The sequence below is a fragment of the Myotis yumanensis genome, unplaced genomic scaffold (genome assembly GCF_028538775.1).
Source record: "Myotis yumanensis isolate MYYU_CA2020_CCGP unplaced genomic scaffold, mMyoYum1.0.hap1 SCAF_24, whole genome shotgun sequence".
In the NCBI taxonomy this organism is placed as follows: domain Eukaryota; kingdom Metazoa; phylum Chordata; class Mammalia; order Chiroptera; family Vespertilionidae; genus Myotis; species Myotis yumanensis.
The window spans coordinates 6,562,380-6,585,085 of NW_027223775.1; the positions used below are offsets into that span (position 1 = coordinate 6,562,380).

Here is a 22,706-nt window from a genome sequence, read left to right on the forward strand (position 1 = left end):
GGGCTGTAACTTTGAAGGTGCCAGAGTCACACAGAGAGATTGAGTTGAGTAACTTCGGGAAAGGAGTAGAGGGACAGCCACCACTATCCCTGTGCTGAGTCCCTGTCCCAAACTGCCCACACCTGTGGTCGGCAAACCCTGGCTCGTGAGCCACATGCGGCTCTTTGGCCCCTTGAGTGTGGTTCTTCCACAAAATACCACGTGCAGGCACACACGTACAGTGCGATTGAAACTTCGTGGCCCATGCGCAGAAGTCAGTGTTTTGTGGAACAGCCGGTATTTTGTGGAAGAGCCACACTCAAGGGCCCAAAGAGCCGCATGTGGCTCGCAAGCCTCAGTTTGCCGAGCCACAGTTTCCTGACCACCGGCCTACACCATTGTCATTTTCCTTTGTCCATAAAACATCAGCCTGGAAACATGCACTAACGTGTCTCTGCAGAATCCCAGAGGCCTCACCTTTCCAACCTTGAATATGTTGGAGAGATCTTTTGGTTTCATCTGCTGGTATAAGTCAGCTTAAGCCCCACTGCAATCTTTCTTGAAAAACTCTAAGAACCATAGCTACTGTGTAAGAGCACTCTAGTCTCTTACCAATTCTTATTATGTTTAGCACTTAATCTATTGGTCCTAACCTAACTCCCTGAAACACAGCTCCATTGTAAAGGTATGCAATCCTCAGAATGGTGGTGGCTAGTCTTCTTGTACCTTGAGACATTTATTGGATGTCCTCAGAGTTAGAATCTGTATTAAACTTGTGAAAACCACTTGCTGCTACTTGGTAACCCACTAGAACCTGCCTCACACAATTGCAAAACTGTCTGAGGCTATTTCAGAGGCTAAGCAAAACCAGAAGGAGGCAGCAGACCTTGTAAGTCATGGGTCTTCTGCCAACTGGCCAGAGCCTACACAGCTTCAATGTGCAGCTTGGCCTCTCCCACATACATTAAGGCCCAGCAAGGCAACTACCAATTGTTGATGACTTTCTATAGCCTAATAGGTAGCCCAGGGCTGGTTACAAGCAGCATCTGACATTGACCTACCTGTATGAGTGTGCCAACCAAGAGACACCAAAATCATACACCCAGTAACTGGCTTCATAGCACATCAGAACACCACCCTATTAACTCAACAAGTGGCACCCAAAAAGGAAGTTCATGGTAGGCAACAGACCTTGCTTGGGCAAATTCTGCTTCATGTAATCAACTCTACAAGAGGGCTCAAGCTTGGTATCAATCCTCACAGCTAGCCAGCCTGAGAGTCAAACCCACCCACAATGACTTAAAAGTAATCAAGACTCAACTACAACAGGAGGGCTCATAAAACCCACACAAGAGATACTTAAATGTATAGGGATCGGGTCATAAGGAAAAGTGAACCACTGAGCCCTACAGAACACCTACTTTTTAATACCAGCTACTACTGGGACACACAGAAGATCTACATAACATAAAAAAACAAAAACAAAGAGACAGACAAAATGAAGACAAACAGAAACATACCCCAAATAAAAGATCACAAGAAATCTACAGAAAAATAATAATAAAATGGAGGCAGTCTACTAGATACAGAGGTAAAAAGAATGGTTATAAAGATGCTCAAAGAACCTAGTGAGAACTCCAACAGGATAAAATATAATAATAATAATTAATAATATCATCTAATAAAAGAGAAACATACAAATTGATGGCACCTCTGCTACACCCAAGCCATGCCCACCAGCCAATCAGAGCATTTGTATGCAAATTAACCCAACCAAGATGGTGGCCAGCAGCCACAAAGCTGGAGCAAGCAGGAGGCTTGGTTGCCTCGGCGATGTAGGAAGCCAAGCTTCCCGCCTGACATGGCCAGCTGAGGCCTCTGCTCAAGGCAACAAAGTTTCAATTACAGAACATAAATAAATCCCGGATACCTGCTTCCAGCCGGCCTCCACTGGGAGCTTGGGTGGCTGGGGGCTGTGGCCAGCCTGCAAACAGCCATCAGCCCCTCAACCAGGCTGGCGAAGCACACTTGTGGGGACCCCCACAATGAAGGGGCTGTGGCCAACCTGCAAACAGCCATCAGCCCCTCACCCAGGATGGCCACACCCTCATGGGGTGAGGGTCCCCACTGGGGGGCTTGGCCAGCCTGCAAACAGCCATCAGCCCCTCACCCAGGCTGGCCAGGCACCCCAGCAGGACCCCCCTCACTGAAGGGGGTATGGCCAGCCTGAAAACGGCCCTCAGCCCCTCACCCAGGTTGGCCAGGCTCTCCAGCAGGGACCCCCACTTTGAAGGGGGTGTGGCCAGTATGAAAACGGCCCTCAGCCCCTCACCCAGGCTGGCCAGGCACCCCAGCGGGACCCCCACCCTGATTCGGGACACCCTTCAGGGCAAACTAGCCGGGCCCCACTGTGCACCAGGCCTCTATCCTATATAATAAAAGGGTACTATGCAAATTGACCCTAACAGCAGAACAACTGGGAATGACTGGTCACTATGACACACACTGACCACCAGGGGGCAGATGCTTAACGCAGGAGCTGCCCCCTGGTGGTCAGTGCGCTCGCACAGGGGGAGCTTTGCTCAGCCACTAGCCAGGCTGACGGCTGCCAGTACAGAGGGTGGTGGTGGGAGCCTCTCCCACCTCCTCAGCAGCGCTAAGGATGTCCGACTGCAGCTTAGGCCTGCTCCCCACTGGCAAGTGGACATTCTCCAAGGGCTCCCAGGCTGCCAGAGGGATGTTTGACTGCCAGCTTAGGCCCAATCATCCGGAAAGCCGGCCTAAGACAACAGGTACTCATACCCCGAGGGGTCCCAGACTGGGAGAGGGCACAGGCAGGGCTGAGGCCGCCCCTCCCCCCCCCCCCCAGTGTACAAATTTTTGTGCTCCGGGCCTTTAGTAGTAATAATCCTATATAATAAAGAGGTAATATGCAAATTGACCACCATACCCTCACACAAGATGGTCAAGCCATGTGGTCACAAGATGACTGCCCCCATGTTGACACAACATGGTTGCCACAAGATGGCCAGCAGGGGAGGGCAGTTGTGGGCAATCAGGCCAACAGGGGAGGGCAGTTAGGGGGGACCAGGCCTACAGGGGAGGGCAGTTGGGGGCAACCGGGACTGTCAGGGGTGGGTAGTTGGGGGCAATTAGGCCGGCAGGGGAGCAGTTAGGCATCAATCAGGCTGGCAGGGGAGTGGTTAGAAGGTAATCAGACTGGCAGGCAGAAGTGGTTAGGGGCAATCAGGCAGGCAGGCAGGCAAGTGGTTGGGAGCCAGAAGTTCTGGCTTGTGAGAGAGATCGGGCCTAAACCGGCAGTCACATTTCCCCCAAGGGGTCCCCGATTGGAGAAGGTACAGGCTGGGCTGAGGGACACCCCTCCCCCCCAGTGCACAAGTTTTGTGCACTGGGCCTCTAGTAATAATAATAAACAGATACAAATGAAGAATGTAACCTCAGAAATGAAGAATAAATAGTACTGGAGGGAAACAATGACAGACTAGATAAAGCACATAATTGAGTCAGAGATCTGGAACACAAGGTGGCATAAACACCTACTCAAAACAGGAAAAAAAATGTTAATCAAGTATAGTTTAAGGGGCATCTGGTACATCAAGTGGTGACAACATTTGCATTATAGGAGTAACTGGAAGGAAAAGAGAGGTTGAGAAGCTACTTGAAAATAATTACTAAAAAACTCATATTATGGTGAAGTAGAATGGGTCTCAAAAAGTTAAAGCCCCAAAGCCCAAAACCAATACACTTAATTAAAATGGTAAAGGTTGAAGACAAAATAAGAGCCCTGGCCAGTATGGATCAGTTGGTTGGAGTGTTGTTCAATGCACCAAAGGATGGCAGGTTCTATTCCCAGGGGAAGCACATGTGAAAGGCAGCTGACCAATGTTTCTCTCCCTTCCTCTATTTAAAAAATCAATAAAAAATAAAGTAAAAGATAAAGTAAGATTTTTAAAAGCAGCAAAACAAAGACTTACCTAGAAAGGAACTCCCATAAAACTGTCACCTGATTTCTCAACAGAAACTTTCCAGGCAGAAGAGATTAGCATGAAATATCCAAAGTGATAAAAAGCAATAACCTACAAATCAAGACTACTCTACCCAGCAAGGCTGTCATTTAAAATTGAAGGAGAAATGAAGCTCATCACCAACAAAACAATATTGTAAGAAATGTTAAAGAAAACTAAGAAGCAATGAGAAAAGGCCATAATTTTAAAGAATGAAATGGCAATAAATATGTACCTATCAATAATCACTTTTTTAAATCCTCACCCAAGGATATGTTTTCATTGATTTTTAGAGAGAGGGAGAAAAACATCAATGTGAGGAAGAAAAGTGGATCAGATGCCTTCTATATATGTCCTAACGAGATTTGAAGCCACAACCTTTTGGTGTTTGTGACAATGCTCCAACCATATGAGCCACCGGCCAAGGCTCAATAATCCCTTTATTTTATTTTTTTAATCCTCACTCAAGGCTATTTTCCCAATGATTTTTATAGAGAGTGAAAGAGAGAAAGACAGAAATATCAATGTGAAAGAAACATATCATTGGTTGCCTCCTGCAAGTGTGCTGACCAGGGTCTAGGCCAGGGGAGGAGTCTACAACCCAACCAAAGTACGAGCCCTTGACCGAAATGCAACCCTGGACTCTTCAGTCCACAGGCGAAAGCTCTATCCACTAAGCAAAACTGACTAGGGCTCAATAATCTCTTTAAATATAAATGGCTACGTGCCTAAATCAAAAAACATAGGATAGCTGAATAAATAAGAAAACAAAACCCATACTAGTATGTGTGCTGTCTACCAGAGACCCACGAAAGTCAAAAGAAACATACAGCTTGGCCAGTGTGGCTTATTAGCTGAATATTGAACAAGGAGATCACAGTTACATTCCCTGTTGGGGCAGATTCCAGGATTACAGGCTCAATCCCCAGTGTGGGGAGTGCAGGAGACAACCAATCAATGGTTCTCATCGTTGATGTTTCTATTTCTTTATCCCTCTTCCTTCCTCTCTCTAAAAATAAATACATATGTGCATATATAAACATATATAAAATATATACATGCATTAAAAATTTTTTTAAAAATAAAGAAAATACTCATAAGTGGAAGCAAATACCATGTTCATAGATAGGAATAATAACTTTAAAATGTGTACACTACCCAAAGAAATCTACCAACTCAATGCAATTTCTATTAAAATACTAATGGTGTATTTCACAGCACTAGGACCAATAATCCAAAAATTTATATAGAACCATTGAAGACTACTAGTAGTCACAGCAATCATGAGAAAGAATAACAAAGTTGGAATAATCACAATATCTGATATCCAATTATACTGCAAGACTATAGAAATCAAATTTTAAATGTAAGAATTGAAAACAGCCCTAACTGGTTTGGCTCAGTGGATAGAGCATCGGCCTGAGGACTGAAAGGTCCCAGGTTCAACTCTGGTCAACGGCATGCACCTTGGTTGTGGGCATATCCCCAGTAGGAGGTGTGCAGGAGGCAGCTGATCAATGTTTCTCTCTCATCGATGTTTCTAACTCTCTATCCTTCTCCCTTCCTCTCTGTAAAAAATCAATAAAATATATTATTAAAAAAAAAAAAAAAAGCCCTGGCTGGTTTGGTTCAGTGGATAGAGCGTCGGCCTGGGGACTGGGGAGTCCCGGGTTCAATTCCGGTCAAGGGCATGTACCTTGGTTGCGGGCACATCCCCAGTGGGGGTGAGCAGGAGGCAGGTGATCGATGCTTCTCTCTCATCGATGTTTCAAACTCTCTATCCCTCTCCCTTCCTCTCTGTAAAAGTGAATAAAATATATTTTTTTTAAAATGTAACTAGACAATAGTTTAAAAAAAAAAAGAATTGATACCAGCCCTAACTGGTTTGGCTCAGTGGATAGACCGTCGGCCTGCGGATGCAAAAGTCCCAGGTTCGATTCCAGTCAAGGGCATGTACCTTGGTTGCAGTGGGGTGTGCGCAGGAGGAAGCTGATTGACGTTTCTCTCTCATCAGTGTTTCTAACTCTCTATCCCTCTCCCTTCCTCTCTGTAAAAAATCAATAAAATGTATTTTTTAAAAAAAAGAATTGAAACCATAAAGCTCCTATGGTATAGAACAGCCATCTCCAACCTTTCAGACCTCACGGACCACCAGTCAGGGACTACTGGTATAGAAAACATAAGCATTAAAATCACAGGCATTTCTCTAAGCAATTATTTTTTCTGATAAATCTCCTTGGGCAAGGAAAACAAAACAGATGGGATTACATCAAACTAAAGAGTTTTGCACAGCAAAGGAAACCGTCAACAAAACATAAAAACAACCCACTCAGTGGATGAAGATGCTACCCAAGCTTCCAGCCAGCCCTGGCCTCTGCTCAAGGAGCTGGAAAAAAAAAATGAGGGACTGGGAGCAGCCGGAGCTGAGAAGCCAAGCCTCGCTGCTGTAGCCGGACCAAGGCCTGGGTCCCGGGTGCCAAAGGAAAACCAGTGCTGGCAGACAGGGGAAGGAAGACCTATCACGCGAATCTTCGTGCAATGGGCCACTAGTTCAAACTGAAAAAACAGCCGAGGCCGGTTTGGCTCAGTGGATGGAGCGTCGGCCTGCGGACTGGGGGGTCCCGGGTTCGATTCCGGTCGAGGGCATGTGCCTGGGTTGCGGGCACATCCCCAGTGGGGGATGTGCAGGAGGCGGCTGGTCGATGTTTCTCTCTCATCGATGTTTCTGGCTCTCTGTCTCTCTCCCTTCCTCTCTGTGGAAAATCAATAAAAATATGTTTTAAAAGAAAAAAAAAAAAAAAAAAAGAAAGAACAAACAATCCAATTTAAAAATGTACAGAGGATCTAAATAGAGATACCCAATCAGAGGTATCTGCTTCTCACAGAAAGAGTCATGCTTCTCACAGAAAGATCCAAGCAACATAGAGGACATAGAGATGGCCAATCAATGTATAAAAAGATGCTCAATGTCACTAAATATCAGAGAAGTGCCAGTTAAAACCACAAAGACACAGCACTTCACACTTATCAGAATAGTTTTCATCAACAATTCAGTTTCTGGGACAAAGTGGAGAAAAGAACACTCTCCTACACTATTGGTGGGAATGCTCACTGGTGTAGCTACTATAGAAAACAGTATGGATGGTGCCCAAAATATTAACAAATGGGACTGCCTATAACCCAGCTATTCCAATTCTGCATATATATTCAAAATAACCCAAATAATTTGAAAGAATACATGCACCGCTATGATCACTGCTATGTTATTTAAAACTAGGGGCCCAGTGCACGAATTTATGCACCTTGAAAGGACCTGTTAGCCACTAGGCTGTGTGGGCACAGGGGTGGGTCTTGGCCCATCCTCCATGCCCCCACCTGGCTGCTACTGCTGTGGCCCCCGGTCTCCTATCTGCTGGCAGTAGCGCTCCCACTGCCACCGCTCCCATGCAAGGAAAGCGTGGAGTGATTGGGGCTAGTCCCAGCAGCAGCTCTGGGGCCGGCAGCGGATGAGAGCGGGGAGATCGCTGGCAGCAGGTGTGAGAGGCAGCTGCCAGACCCAATCACCCCTCAGGAGTAGTGGGAGGTGGAGAAGCCCCCAGGGGCAATTGGGGCCCGCAGCTGCCGCTCATACTCACTGACGGCCCCGAGTGATCAAGGCTGATGCCAGGCACCAACAGCGGGTACAAGCAGCGGCTCTGCCACTGGTAGCAGGTTCAAGTGGGACTGGCATCGGCAGCAGGTGCAAGCGCAAGGCAGGACTGCAGCATACAGGAACAAAAAATTTTCAGTAACCACCAAAGGCTCGTCCCAATGACAACTACTGCCCTGCCTTGGTGTGGAGCCCCTGCTCACCTGCTCCAGCATCCCGTTACTGCCAACATCCACCATGTTCCGCACGCGCACGCCCTGGTGGTCAGTAACAGTCATAGTGACAAGTTGTTAGGTTGTTCCACTTTCTGATCTATTTGCATATTAGAGTTATATATAGCTAGATAACCAAGATATGGAAGAAATGCAGCATTCATCAGTAGATAGTGGGTAAAGAAGTTGTGGTACATATATACAATGGAATATTACTTGCCCATTAAAAAAAAACCGCTACCAGAAAAAAAAAAAATGGCGGAGGTATAGACGGACATGTCCCGTGCCTTGTCCCGGAACTGTTAGGGTGAGCAGCTGAAGTGGGTAACAAACAGCTCAAATAAGCAGAGGATATTCAGCTGAGAGACAGTTTGCAGCCGGGAAAAGCGGAGGAATCCTGGAGAAAGCGGACTGAAAGCTGGAGATTGCGGCTAAAATCATGCCCATAGTACCAGCTCAGCTGCGGAGACCGCGCCATCTTGAATGGCTGTTTTTTCGAAAGGTATACTGTACACCCAAAGACCCAGCATCCAGAGATCGGCTGCGAACCCGAAGACACCGGATCTGGAACAGTGTGACTACATGGAGTCATGCTTCTCACAGGAAGATCCAAGCAACAGCAGCCTCCTGATCACCACACTCCCTGTCTGAGGATCAGCAGTTGCATGCGAAGGCTCCCCCCACCAGCCAGAAGAGCCACCACATCTGTGAACAGCACCCACGAAAGGACCTGCTGCCAACTGAGGAGCAGCTGCTACCACAACCGCCCGAGAAGTAACCACAGCTCGAAGAGCCACTGCCATCCAAGGAGCAGCCCCTGAATGACTCAACATCTGAATTTGTCGGTGAGATCAAACATGGGTAGACAAAGAAACCCCCAAAGAAAAGAAAAGGAGAACTCACCAGAAAAGCAGCTAAGTGATAGAGAGGCATGCAACATGACAGAAAAAGAATTCAGATTAAGAGTCCTAGAGTGCATAAACCAGTTGGGGGAAAAAATCAACAACTTAGGCAATAAGCAAGAAGAAACAGATGAAAAAATCAATACCTATGTAAGAATCAAAGAGAAATGGATAAAAAAATCAATAATTTAGGTAAGAACCAAGAAGAAATGAAGAGTGATATAGCTGCAATAAAAAACACCATAGAAAGTATCAACAGTAGACTAGAAGAAGCGGAGGACCGAAGTAGTGAATTAGAAGAAAAGGAAGCAAAACACACCCAAACTGAACTGGAATTGAAGAAAAAAATTAAAAGACAGGAGGAGAGCCTACGGGAGCTTTGGGACAACATGAAATGAAACAACATACGAATAATAGGGGTGCCAGAATAACAGAAAGATGAACAAAGATTAGAAAACCTATTCGAAGAAATAATATCAGAAAACTTCCCTGAGGTGGGGAAGAAAAAAGTCACACAAGCACAGAGAGTCCCAAACAAGGTGAACCCGAAAAGACCCACACCAAGAAACATCATAATTACCATGGCAAATGTTCAGAACAAAGAGAGAATCTTACAGGCTGCAAGAGAGAGACGGAAAGTTACATACAAGGGATCTTCCATTAGATTATCAAATGATTCTCAACAGAAACACATCAGGCCAGAACAGAATGGACGGAAATCTACAAAGTGATGCAAAGCAAAGGACTGAATCCAAGAATACTCTATCCAGCAAGGCTATTATTCAAAATTGAAGGGGAAATAAGAAGCTTCACAGACAAAAAAAGGGCTAAGGGAGTTTATCACCACCAAGCCAGCCATGCAAGAATTGCTAAAGGGACTGGTGTAAAAATAAGAAATAACAAGCTCAGAAAGAAAACGGCCACACACACAAAAAGAAATGGCTACAAAAAAGTACCTTTCAATAATAACTTTAAATGTAAATGGACTAAATGCTCCAACCAAAAGACATTGAGTGGCTGAATGGATGAAAAAACATGATCCATACATCTGCTGTCTACAAGAGACCCACCTCAGAAGAAGGGACTCACACAGACTGAAAGTGAAGGGATGGAAAAATATCTTTCAGGCAAATGGAAAGGAAAAGAAAGCTGGGTAGCCATACTTATATCGGACAAAATAGATCTCAAAGTGAAGGCCATAACAAAAAATAAGGAACGCCACTTCATTATACAAAAGGGATCAATACAACAAGAAGATATAACCCTGGTAAACATTTATGCACCCAAGGCAGGAGCATCCAAATACATAAGAAAAAACTCCTGGAAGATATCAAAGGAGAGATCGACAACAATACAATCATAGTAGGGGACTTTAATACACCACTGACATCACTGGATAAATCCTCTAGACAAACAATCAGCAAAGAAATAGCAATCCTAAATGACTCACTAGATCAGATGGAATTAATAGACATCTTCAGAACACTTCACCCCAAAGCCACGGAATATACATTCCACTCAAGTGCTCATGGGATAGATTCAAAAATAGACCACATATTGGGTCACAAACAAAGTCTCCCCAAATTCAAGAAGACTGAAATCAGACCAAGCATCTTCTCAGACCACGAGGGCATAATATTAGAAATAAACTACAGTAAAAACAACCCAAAATACTCAAACACGTGGAAGCTGAATAGCATGTTATTAAATATTGATTGGGTTACCAATGAGATCAAAGAAGAAATTAAAAACATCCTGGAAACTAATGACAATGAAAACACAACAATCCAAAACCTATGGGACACAATGAAAGCAGTCCTGAGAGGGAAGTTTATAGTTCTACAGACCTATCTCAAAAAACAAGAAAAAATGGTAGTAGCCAAAACCGGTTTGGCTCAGTGGATAGAGCATCGCCCTGCGGACTGAAAGGTCCCAGGTTCGATTCCGGTCAAGGGCATGTACCTGGGTTGCGGGCACATCCCCAGTGGGAGATGTGCAGGAGGCAGCTGATCGATGTTTCTCTCCCATCGATGTTTCTAACTATCTATCTCTCTCCCTTCTTCTCTGTAAAAAATCAATAAAATATATTTTTTAAAAAATGGTAGTAAATCATCTAACTCTACATCTCAAACAATTATAAAGAGAGCAACAAGAAAACCCCAGAGTGAGCAGAAGGAAGGAGATAATAAAATTAGAGCAGAAATAAATGACAAAGACACCAAAAAAACAATACAGAAAATCAATGAAACCAAGAGCTGGCTCTTTCAAAGGATAAAGAAGATTGATGAACCTCTAGCCAGGCTCACCAAGAAGCAAAGAGAGAGGTCCCAAATAAACCAAATCAGAAACGATAGAGGCGAAATAACAACAGACCCCACAGAAATACAAATGATTGTTAAAAAATACTACGGACAGCTCTACTCCAACAAACTAGACAACCTGGAGGAAATGGACAAATTCCTAGAAAAATACAACATTCCAATACTCAATCTGGAAGAATCTAAAAAACCTCAATAGGCCAGTAACTATGGGAGAAATTGAAGCAGTCATCAAAAACTTCCAGCAAACAAAAGCCCAGGACCAGACGGCTTCACAGGGGAGTTTTACCAAACATTCAAGGAAGAACTAAAACCTATCCTCCTCAGACTACTACAAAAAATTCAAGAGGAAGGAACACTTCCAAGCTCATTCTATGAAGCCAGCATCACCCTAATACCAAAACCAGGTAAAGACAACACAATGAAAGAGAATTACAGGCCAATATCCCTCATGAACATAGATGCCAAAAGCCTCAACAAAATCTTAGCAAATCGGATCCAGCAGTACATCAGAAAGATCATACACCATGACCAGGTAGGATTTATCCCAGGGATGCAAGGATGGTACAATATCCGGAAATCAATAAACGTGATACACCACATAAACAAATTGAAAGAAAAAACCCACATGGTCATATCAATTGATGTAGAAAAAGCATCTGACAAATTCAACACCCATTTTTGATAAAAACTCTCAGCAAGGTGGGAATAGAAGGATCATACCTCAACATAATAAAAGCCATATATGACAAACCCACAGCCAACATCATAATCAATGGACAAAAACTAACAGCATTTCCCCTAAGAAAAGGAACAAGACAGGGATGCCTACTCTCACCACTCCTGTTCGACAGAGTACTGGAAGTATTAGCCATTGCAATTAGACAAGAAGAAATAAAAGGCATCCAAATTGGAAAAAAAGAAGTAAAACTGTCCTTATTTGCAGATGACATGATATTATACATACAAAACCCTAGAGACTCCATCAAAAAACTACTAGACTTAATACATGAATTTGGCAATGTAGCAGGATACAAAATTAACCCCAAGAAATCTATGGCATTTCTATGCACCAATAGTGAACTTCCAGAAAGAGAGACTAAAAAAAAATCCCATTTACCATCGCACCAAAAAAATTAAGCTACCTAGGAATAAACTTAAGGAAAGAGGTAAAAGACCTCTACTCAGAAAAGTACAGGACGTTGAAAAAAGAGATAGAGGAAGACATAAAGAGATGGGAGAACATACCGTGTTCATGGACTGGTAGAATCAACATCATTAAAGTGTCCATACTACCCAAAGCAATCTATAAATTCAACGCACTTCCCATTAAAATACCAACAGCATATTTCACAGATCTAGAATGAACTCTACAAAAATGCATCTGGAATAAAAAAAGACCCTGAATAGCTGCAGCGATCCTGAGTAAGAACAAAGTAGATGGGATCTCAATACCAGATATCAAGCTGTATTACAAAGCCACTGTTCTCAAAACTGCCTGGTACTGGCACAAAAACAGACAAATAGATCAATAGAATAGAATAGAGACCCCAGAAATCGGCCCAAACCAATATGCTCAATTAATATTTGACAAAGGAGGCGAGAACATACAATGGAGTCAAGATAGTCTCTTCAATAAATGGTGTTGGGATAATTGGACAGATACATGCAAGAAAATGAAACTAGAACACCAACTTACACTGTACAGAAAAATAAACTCAAAATGGATAAAGGACTTAAATATACGACAGAAAACCATAAAAATTCTAGAAGAATCCAAAGGCAACAAAATCTCAGACATACGCTGAAACAATTTCTTCACTGATACAGCTCATAGGGCACTTGAAACTAAAGAGAAAATGAACAAATGGGACTTCATCAAAATAAAAAGCTTCTGCACAACAAAAGAAACCATCAACAAAACAACAAGAAAGCCCACTGTGTGGGAAAACAGATTTGCCAATGTCATATCTGATAAGGGCCTAATCTCCAAAATTTATAGGGAACTCATACAACTTAACAAAAGGAAGATGAGGGAGAATCGAAGATGGCGGCATAGGTAAACACCGGAGATTGCCGCCGTAAACAACCACTTCAAAAATACAACTAAAAGTCGGAACGGACATCAACCAGAACCACAGGAAGGCTGGCTGAGGAGAGACTCTTTAACTAGAAGCAAAAACAACAGCATTCCGACGCTCAGAGGAGGCGTAGTGTGGAAAATTTAAAGGTACGGTGGTGCGGTGGTGAGGTGGTGCGCACGCAAAGCAGGCTGGCGGCTGAGGGCGCGGTTGTCGTTTTCAATCAGGAGTGAGTCTCAGACTCTGGGCTACAGATCCGGGCGAGTCTCTAGGGACCCAGACTCAAACGGGAGAAGCGGGACTGTCTGGCTACGGCCCCTCCGAGGTTTGCAGCGGTTGCTGGGACAGAGAGGCAGAGCCCCTGGGGACGGACTGAGAGCGGCCATAGCGGCTCCCTCCCCCCGCCCTCTTGATCCCGCCCGCCCAAGCCCTGCGCACAGCCATTTCCCAATTGCCTCAGGCAAAGGCTGGATTAGCGCCTCCCCAGAAGACAGACGTTTTCCGCTCAGCTGATTCCTACAGCCAGTCGGCCTGGTGGTCAAATCCCTCTAGTGTTAACTACAACAATTAAGGCTTGGCTAGAACAAGACTGCGCACAGAGACCACAAGGGGGTGCACCAAGAAAACATAAAAGATGCAGAAACAAAAAAACATGACAGAAATGGAGGATATGGAGCTAAGAATCGCAATTTTGAGGGCTTGCCATAAATTTGTGCAGAGCCTCACGAAAACTAATGAGACCCTCGATGCTACGATAAAGAAATTAGAAAGTAAGCATACACGGACTGAAATAAAGAATATTATACCCAATAGCAGACCAGAGGCGCTCAAGAATCAAACCAAAGATTCGACAAAAAACACCCAATTGGAAAAGCAAAATGAAAAAAGAATCCTAAAGTGTGAAGATAGTGTAAGGAGCCTCTGGGACAGCTTTAAGCGGACTAATATCAGAATTATTGGAGTGCCAGAAGATGAGAGACAGCAAGATATTGAAAACCTATTTCAAGAAATAATGGCAGAAAACTTCCCCCACCTGGAGAAAGAAATGGACTTACAGGTTCAAGAAGCGCAGAGAACCCCAAACAAAAGGAATCCAAAGAGGACCACACCAAGACACATCATCATTAAAATGCCAAGAGCAAAAGACAAAGAGAAAATCTTAAAAGCAGCAAGAGAAAGAGGCTCAATTACCTACAAGGGAATACCCATACGACTGTCAGCTGATTTCTCAACAGAAACTTTGCAGGCCAGAAGGGAATGGCAAGAAATATTCAAAGTGCTGAATACCAAGAACCTACAACCAAGATTACTTTATCCAGCAAAGCTATCATTCAGAATTGAAGGTCAGATAAAGAGCTTCACAGATAAGGAAAAGCTAAAGGAGTTCACCACCGCCAAACCAGTATTATATGAAATGCTGAAAGGTATCCTTTAAGAAGAGGAAGAAGAAGAAAAAGGTAAAGATACAAATTATGAACAACAAACATGCATCTATCAACAAATGAATCTAAGAATCAAGTGAATAAATAACCTGATGTACAGAATGAACTGGGGATTATAATAGAATCAGGGACATAGAAAGGGAATGGACTGACTATTCTTGGGGGGAAAAGGGGTGTGGGAGATGCGGGAAGTGACTGGACAAAAATCATGCTCCTATGGATGAACACAGTGGGTGGGGAGTGAGGGTGGAGGGTGGGGTGGGAGCTGGAAGGAGGGGAGTTATGGGGGGAAAAAAGAGGAACAAATGTAATAATATGAACAATAAAGATTTAAAAAAAAAAAAAAGGAAGATGAAAAATGGGCAAAGGATCTAAATAGACACCTTTCACAAGAGGACATTCAGAAAGCCAAGAGACATATGAAAACATGCTCAAAGTCACTAATCATCCGAGAGATGCAAATCAAAACAACAATGAAGTACCATCTCACACCTGTCAGGCTGGCTATCATCAACAAATCAACACACGACAAGTGCTGGAGAGGATGTGGAGAAAAAGGAACACTCGTGCACTGCTGGTGGGAATGCAGACTGGTGCAGCCACTCTGGAAGACAGTATGGAGTTTCCTCAAAAAACTAAAAATGGAACTCCCATTTGACCCTGTGATCCCACTTCTAGGAATATATCCCAAGAAACCAGAAACACCAATCAGAAAGGATATATGCACGCATATGTTCACAGCAGCACAATTAACCATAGCTAAGATCTGGAAACAGCCTAAGTGCCCATCAATAGAGGATTGGATTAGAAAACTGTGGTATATCTACACGATGGAATACTATTCTGCTGTAAAAAAGAAGAAACTCTTACCATTTGAAACAGCATGGATGGAACTGGAGAGCATTATGCTAAGTGAAATAAGCCAGTGAATGAAGGAAAAATACCACATGATCTCACTCATTCATGGATAAACTTATAAACTTATGAACAAAAATAGATACAGAGGCAGAGCTGCCTCAAACAGACTGTCAACTGCAGCGGGAAGGCCGGGGAGGGGAGGGGGGCAGAAGGTGGGGGGGTAGGGAGGGGTAAGAGATCAACCGAAGGACTTATATGCATGCATATAAGCATAACCAATGGACATAAGACACTTGGGGGTACAGGAGGCCCGGGGCTTGTCAAGGGCTGGGGGAAAAAGGAGACATATGTAATACCCTTTGTAATACTTTAAGCAATAAAAAATAAAGAAAGAAAGAAAAAAAACTACCATTTCAATAGCATTAATGAACCTAGGGCAATGATTTCCAACTTTTTCATCTCATTGCACATTTAAACTAATTATTAAAACTCTGTGGCCCATCAAAAAGTAAATTTTTTCAGATCTGACAAACTGGATGATTCTTGTGTTGGTCGCTGTCATTTTTTATTCGATAATCTAAGAAAAAAATGGTCAGAGAAAAAATAAATCCATTTTAAAAAAATTCTTGTGACAAAAGATTGAAAATTGCTGACCTAGAGGGTATTAGGATGAGTGGAATAAGTCAGTCAGGAAAAGACAAATACCACATAATTTCACTTACATGTGGAATCTAGGAACAAATAAATGAACACACAAAACTGAAACACATAGATAAGAGAGAATATACAGATGGTGCCCAGAGGGGCACAGGTTTACAGGGCTGAGAAAAACAGGTGAAGGGAGGAGAAGTACAGATAGATAGTTATAAAATAAATACTCACAGGATTTTGTAAAATAAAGCATAGAGAATATAATTAGTAATCCTATGTTAAGAAAAGCATAATATGCAAATTGTCCCCTTAACCAGAGTTCTGCTGGGAGTTCGACCAGTCGCTATGATGCACACTAACCACCAGGGGGCAGACACTCCAACTGATAGGTTACCTTGCTGAGGGCACTGGTGGGCTGGACTGGAAAGTGAAGTGTAAGGTGAGAGCCATCAGGAAGCTCCCAGGGTTTGGCCCAAGTCCCAGGTGGAGGTGGGTAGGGACGGGAGCCAGGTGGGACCAGATGGCACAGGAGGCTGCTACAGGTGATCCGAGAGCCGTGGACTGCACAACCCTCCGCAGACTATGGCGTTCTCAGTGCACAATTTATAATCTTCAGAGCTGCTTCTTTTTTTTCCTTTTTTTTAGTTTTCCATCTTGTAACATTGCAAGGGATATTGCTCTCTGGCACCCCTTCTTCATGGGAACTTCTTTTTTTTTTTTTAATTAAATCTTTATTATTCAGATTAAATTTGTTCCTCTTTTTTTTCCCCCCCATAACTCCCCTCCTCCCAGTTCCTGCCCCACCCTCCGCCCTCACTCCCCACCCACTGTCCTCATCCATAGGTGCACGATTTTTGTCCAGTCTCTTCCCGAATCTCCCATCCCCCTTTCCCCCGCAAGAATAGTCTGTCCATTCCCTTTCTATGTCCCTGATTCATTATAATCACCAGTTCATTCTGTACATCAGATTATTTATTCACTTGATTCTTAGATTCACTTGTTGATAGATGCATGTTTGTTGTTGTCAATTTGTATCTTTACCTTTTTCTTCTTCTTCTTCTTAAAGGATACCTTTCAGCATTTCGTATAATACTGGTTTAGTGGTGATGAACTCCTTTAGCTTTTCCTTATCTGTGAAGCTCTTTATCTGACCTTCAATTCTGAATGATAGCTTTGATGGATAAAGTAATCTTGGTTGTAGGTTCTTGGTATTCAGCACTTTGAATATTTCTTGCCATTCCCTTCTGGCCTGCAAAGTTTCTGTTGAGAAATCAGCTGACAGTCGTATGGGTATTCCCATGTAGGTAATTGAGTCTCTTTCTCTTGCTGCTTTTAAGATTCTCTCTTTGTCTTTTGCTCTTGGCATTTTAATTATGGTGTGTCTTGGTGTGGTCCTCTTTGGATTCCTTTTGTTTGGGGTTCTCTGCGCTTCTTGGACTTGGAAGTCCATTTCTTTCACCAGGTGGGGGAAGTTTTCTGCCATTATTTCTTCAAATAGGTTTTCAATATCTTGCTGTCTCTCATCTTCTGGCACCCCAATAATTCTGATATTAGTGCCCTTGAAGCTGTCCCAGAGGCTCCTTACACTATCTTCGTATTTTCGGATTCTTTTTCATTTTGCTTTTCCGGTTGGGTGTTTTTTGCTTCTTCGAATTTCAAATCTTTGGCTTGATTCTTGCGCTCCTCTGGTCTGCTATTAGGTATAATATTCTTTATTTCAGTCCATGTATGCTTAATTTCTAATTTCTTTATCGTAGCATCGAGGGTCTCATTAGTTTTGTGAGGCTCTCCTCAACTTTCTTGCAAGCCCTCAAAATTGCGTTTTTTAGCTCTATATCCTCCATTTCTGTCATGTTTTTTTGTCTCCGCATTTTTTATGCTTTCTTGGTGCACCCCCTTGTGGTCTTTGTGCGCAGTCTTGTTCTAGTTAAGCCTTGATAGTTGCAGTTAATACTAGAGAGATTTGACCACCAGGCTGATTGGCTGTCGGGAACTTCTTTTTTTAAAAAAATATATTTTATTGATTTTTCACAGAGCGGAAGGAGAGGGATAAAGAGTTAAAAACATCAATGAGAGAGGAATGTCAATGAGCTGCCTCCTGCACACCTCCTACTCCCCAGTGCCCGCAACCAAGGTACATGCCCTTGACCGGAATCGAACCTGGGACCTTTCAGTCCGCAGGCCAACGCTCTATCCACTGAGCCAAACTGGTTAGGGCAGAGCTGCTTCTTTTTATTTGCTACGTTTCACTAACTACTCCAAAAGAGTGGGTAGGACACAGCAGAGAGGGGGGTGAGGATGTGTTGGAGAAATTGAGCCCAAAACTTGAAAGGAAGTGGGAGGCAGACAGGGGCACAGGGTGACAGCTGCTCAGGGGCCTAGAAAAAATGCTGGATGGGGGGACCCTGGTGCCTCTCCCACGCAACAGGCTCCATATCCTTCCATCCTCCTCCCCAAGACCTGTATCCCTAGCTCTCCTCTAAGGCCCTGCCTGGGCTTGCCCTGCAGAGCTCCGCACTGCTGCCTGGCCCCGCCCACACTGCCTCACCTGCATAGCCTCACCCACCCCCACAGCCCCGCCCCACTCAGCCTTTGGAAAGCTCCACCTCCAGAGAAGAAAGGGGAGGCAGCAGAAAAGACATTCCAGGAGGACAGGGCAGAGCCCACCAAGTTAGATGGAGCGGAGAAAGGGAGAGACCCAACAGGACTGGGGACAGAGACAGACCTACTACTGGGATTGAGCCTGCAACAGCCTAGCCCAGCCCTGAAAAGGTGGCTGTGGGTGCTGGGTAATGACATCATGTAGCAACTCCCACCTTTCTCTCCCTCCCAACTAGCCTCCTTGGAGTTTCTTCAGCCCAGGAACAGATTTGCTTTATAGCCAGGTTCAAACATTTTACACTGTAACCAAATGTCTGTATAACCAAATGTACATTTTCCATGCCTCATTTCATTTGATCCTCACAGAAGTCCTGAAGTAGGTAGGTAGGAGATTCAGTGGAATCCTATTTTCTTTTCAGTAGCAGAAAAACAGAGATTTAGAAAGTTGACTAGACTGTAAAGAAGTAATAAATGGTGGATCTTGAAAATGACTTCAGGTTTTCACACCGTGCAGAATATAGTCAAACACTGCTGCAGTTAAATATCTTATCCTTTGTTCTCCCTGCATGATCTATAATAATAATCTGCTTGGTGTTGACATTTACTGCTGTGTTGCTGACAATTAACTGAAAGAGAAGTTGGGGTGTTTCCCTGGGCTGAAAAAAGTTCAGTTAAAACAGAAAGCAGGTCTAATTAAGCAACTTTATCTATATATATAAAGTTCTTGCAGGTGCCAATCGCACGCATATGTTTCCATCTGTCATTGTCGATCGTGAATTTGGTTAACACTTCTATAACAGAGAAAGAGTGAACAGCGATATTAAAATACAAGAAGGCCAGCATGCAAAATCGCGCAGCCCTGCCCTCCCTTCCCACGGGCCTCGTGACACTCACAGCCCCTCCCACCCGCGCTGGTCTTTGGTCATTATAGCGTTAGGGCCACAGGCCTTTTAAAATATAGATTTCTTCTAATTAATTTCCTTTCAATGTGCATGAAATTTGTGCACCAGCCCTCTAGTATTAAATAGAAAATAGAAAAAAAAAAAATAGAAAGAGCCCTGGAAAGAAAGGCTTGAGTACTGCCCCTGGTTAGTAATAGTACATATGTATTATGATTCACACATAAAGGTGGGGAAATTAGTGCTATCCACAGGACTGCAAAGAATAATTTTTATGGACTCTTTCTTTTGTACCTATTTCCTTTGACAATTTTAATTTGTATTCTCTTACTGTAATAAAAAAAAAACCAAAAAAACATAAAGTAACTTAGTTCTAGGACTGACCTTAAGTTGGGGAACTCAGGGTGAAGTCAGTCTCTCTCTCTCTCTCTCTCTTTCTCACTTTCTCTCTCACACACACACACACACACACACACACATACACACACTGGGCACATGCACACAGTCTTTGCAATCAAGATAATGTATAAGAGGCCCTGGTCGGCTTGGCTTAGTGGATAGAGTGTCGGCCTGCAGACTGAAGGGTCCCAGGTTCGATCCCGGCCAGGGGCACATGCCTGGGTTGCCGGCTTGATCCCCAGTTGGGGGTGTACAGGAGGCAGCCAATCAATGATTCTCTCATCATTGATGTTTCTATCTCTCTCTCTCCTTCTCCCTTCCTCTCTGTAATCAATAAAGAAATTTTTTTTTTTTTTTAAAAGATAATGTTGCCGAAACCGGTTTGGCTCAGTGGATAGAGCGTCGGCCTGCGGACTGAAGGGTCCCAGGTTCGATTGCGGTCAAGGGCATGTACCTGGGTTGCGGGCACATCCCCAGTAGGAGATGTGCAGGAGGCAGCTGATCGATGTTTCTCTCTCACCGATGTTTCTAACTCTCTATCTCTCTCCCTTCCTCTCTGTAAAAAATCAATAAAATATATTAAAAAAATAAAATAAAATAAAATAAAAAAAAAAGATAATGTATAACAGATCTATTTGAAAAAAAAGAACAAACATTCTACATAATCACAAATTCACAAAACCTTTTTTTTTTTCCAGAAAACCATATTGTTTCAAAGAGCTATGCATGTTTGCCAGGTAGGAAAGTTCTATTCCCATAAAAACCTTAGAAATTATAAAATGATAGCACAAACACAGAAACTCTGAAAAATTAGAAGTTTTGACAAATCAAGTTTTCATCAGAATTAAGGCACTTAAAATTAATGTATTATTTTTCCCAAAGTTTTTATACTTACCAACTAGCAATCTACAAGCTTTAATAAAGGATAATCTATTATTCTATCATTCTGCTATAACACATGCCCTCCAACTAGAAGTGGGTAATTTCTAATTAGACCCATAAGAAAGTAAACTTAATAATTAGATCCCAGTTACAGCATCACTAACATACATACTCTCTTCATATACTAACATATATACTTTGTATGTCTCTGGTGGCCATCACATATAGAAAAGTGTTTTACATATCAAATGAAATAAAACATTCATTGTTTCTGGGTCAGAAACTCTGGTATTCATCTTTTTAAAAACAAAAACCCCAAAAAATATAAAGCACTAAAAAGTTATTTCGGCATAGCTCAGTGATTGAGCATTGACATATGAACCAGGAGGTCACAGTTTGATACCCAGTCAGGGAACATAGCCAAGTTGCTGACTCGTTCCACAATGTGGGGTGTGCAGGAGGTAGGTCCATCAATGATTCTCTCTCATCATTGATGTTTCTATCTCTCTTTCCCTCTAACTTTTTTTTTGAAATCAGTAAAAATATGTTTTAAGGTATAGTGCAAATCTTAGCATTATATGTATAATCTACTTTGTGCCCTGAAAGCCAATCCTTTTTTTAAATCTTTTAGTTCATATCCTAAATTATTCATTTTTATTGTTATATAAATTGCAAATTTCTCAATATTCTTATTATTTAAATACAAACTGAAATAATACAGATATAATATATCTAGGAAATGCCCCAACCACCTACCTTTAAGCTAGAGTTATAGTCTGTGTTCACTTTGAACATAAGCCCAAGACGTAAATGAATTTCCTTGGCTCGACAAAAGCTGGGATCAACATAAAGCACCTCCTGAAATGCCTTAATTGCCCTTAAAGAATATAGACATAAGAAACTGTAAGATTCTATTTATTTACAGGTATTTTCCTTAGTAATTCAAGAAACATTCTGGTACAACAATGTTTACTACAAATATGACAATTTTATTAAAACATTATGAATATTAAACGACATTAGGAAAACGTAAGGAATGTCAGTTGAATTCAACAATATTTACAACATTTTGATTGTAAATAATCAATTTAAATTTTCCAAAACATCTTAGAAATAGTATAGTAAGAAAGTTTATGAGGGCAAGAGAATAAAAATAATAAAACTTGGATATATACTGTTCCATAGAAATCAACTTTCAGAAGTTTTACTTACTGTAAGAATATTATGTAAAATAGTTAGGGGCTAGTATATAATTTTTCCATATTCAATTTCTACAAAAGAGAATAATTTCTGGAAAAGACTATTCTTAGGTCTACAGCAATGCAGTGCCACTTTTGCCATAAATCAATGGCCCAGGATTTAGAGACTGCTGATTTGTCTACATACCTCAACCTATCAGCTTACCTTTGTCCTAATTGTATTCTGTCTTAATTGTCTTTTTAACAGGGGTTGATTACCATTAAAAATTCCAGATATACTGAACACATTTTGAATATTTCTTAGCATTTAAATTTTGTGAATTACTAATGAGCATGAAAAAAGACAAAAAGAAAAAACTTCATTTTGATGTCAAATACTATATCCCCTAGAGATCACTTTTAGAATCTTAATGTTTCAAAGTCAATTTTATTTGTACTACAAATAGATGTGCATACCATGAAGAGAAAGCACTTCAGTAAGTCATTAGTTTGTCTTATTTCTAAAACTGCATGGCTATATATACATTTACTACAAAACTGAGCATTTTTGGAAATACAAAGACATCATTTATGAGTTATCTAAAAATTTATAATCATTACTCCACAAAC

The 22,706-nt window shown here is 42.4% G+C and overlaps 1 protein-coding gene across 6 annotated transcripts in view; it reads right to left on the reverse strand.

The window, feature by feature from the left end:
- Positions 1–22,706, reverse strand: part of LOC139000587 (lysine-specific demethylase 6A-like) — a 266,067-nt gene that overhangs the window by 161,208 nt on the left and 82,153 nt on the right. For 4 of the 6 annotated variants that reach the window (XM_070402727.1, XM_070402726.1, XM_070402731.1 and 1 more), the window contains one exon: positions 21,655–21,775. The exons of the other annotated variants lie outside the window; for them this stretch is intronic. In XM_070402727.1, the coding sequence (XP_070258828.1) occupies positions 21,655–21,775 (121 nt within the window). The remainder of the gene's footprint in view (positions 1–21,654; positions 21,776–22,706) is intronic. 6 annotated transcript variants of the gene reach the window in all.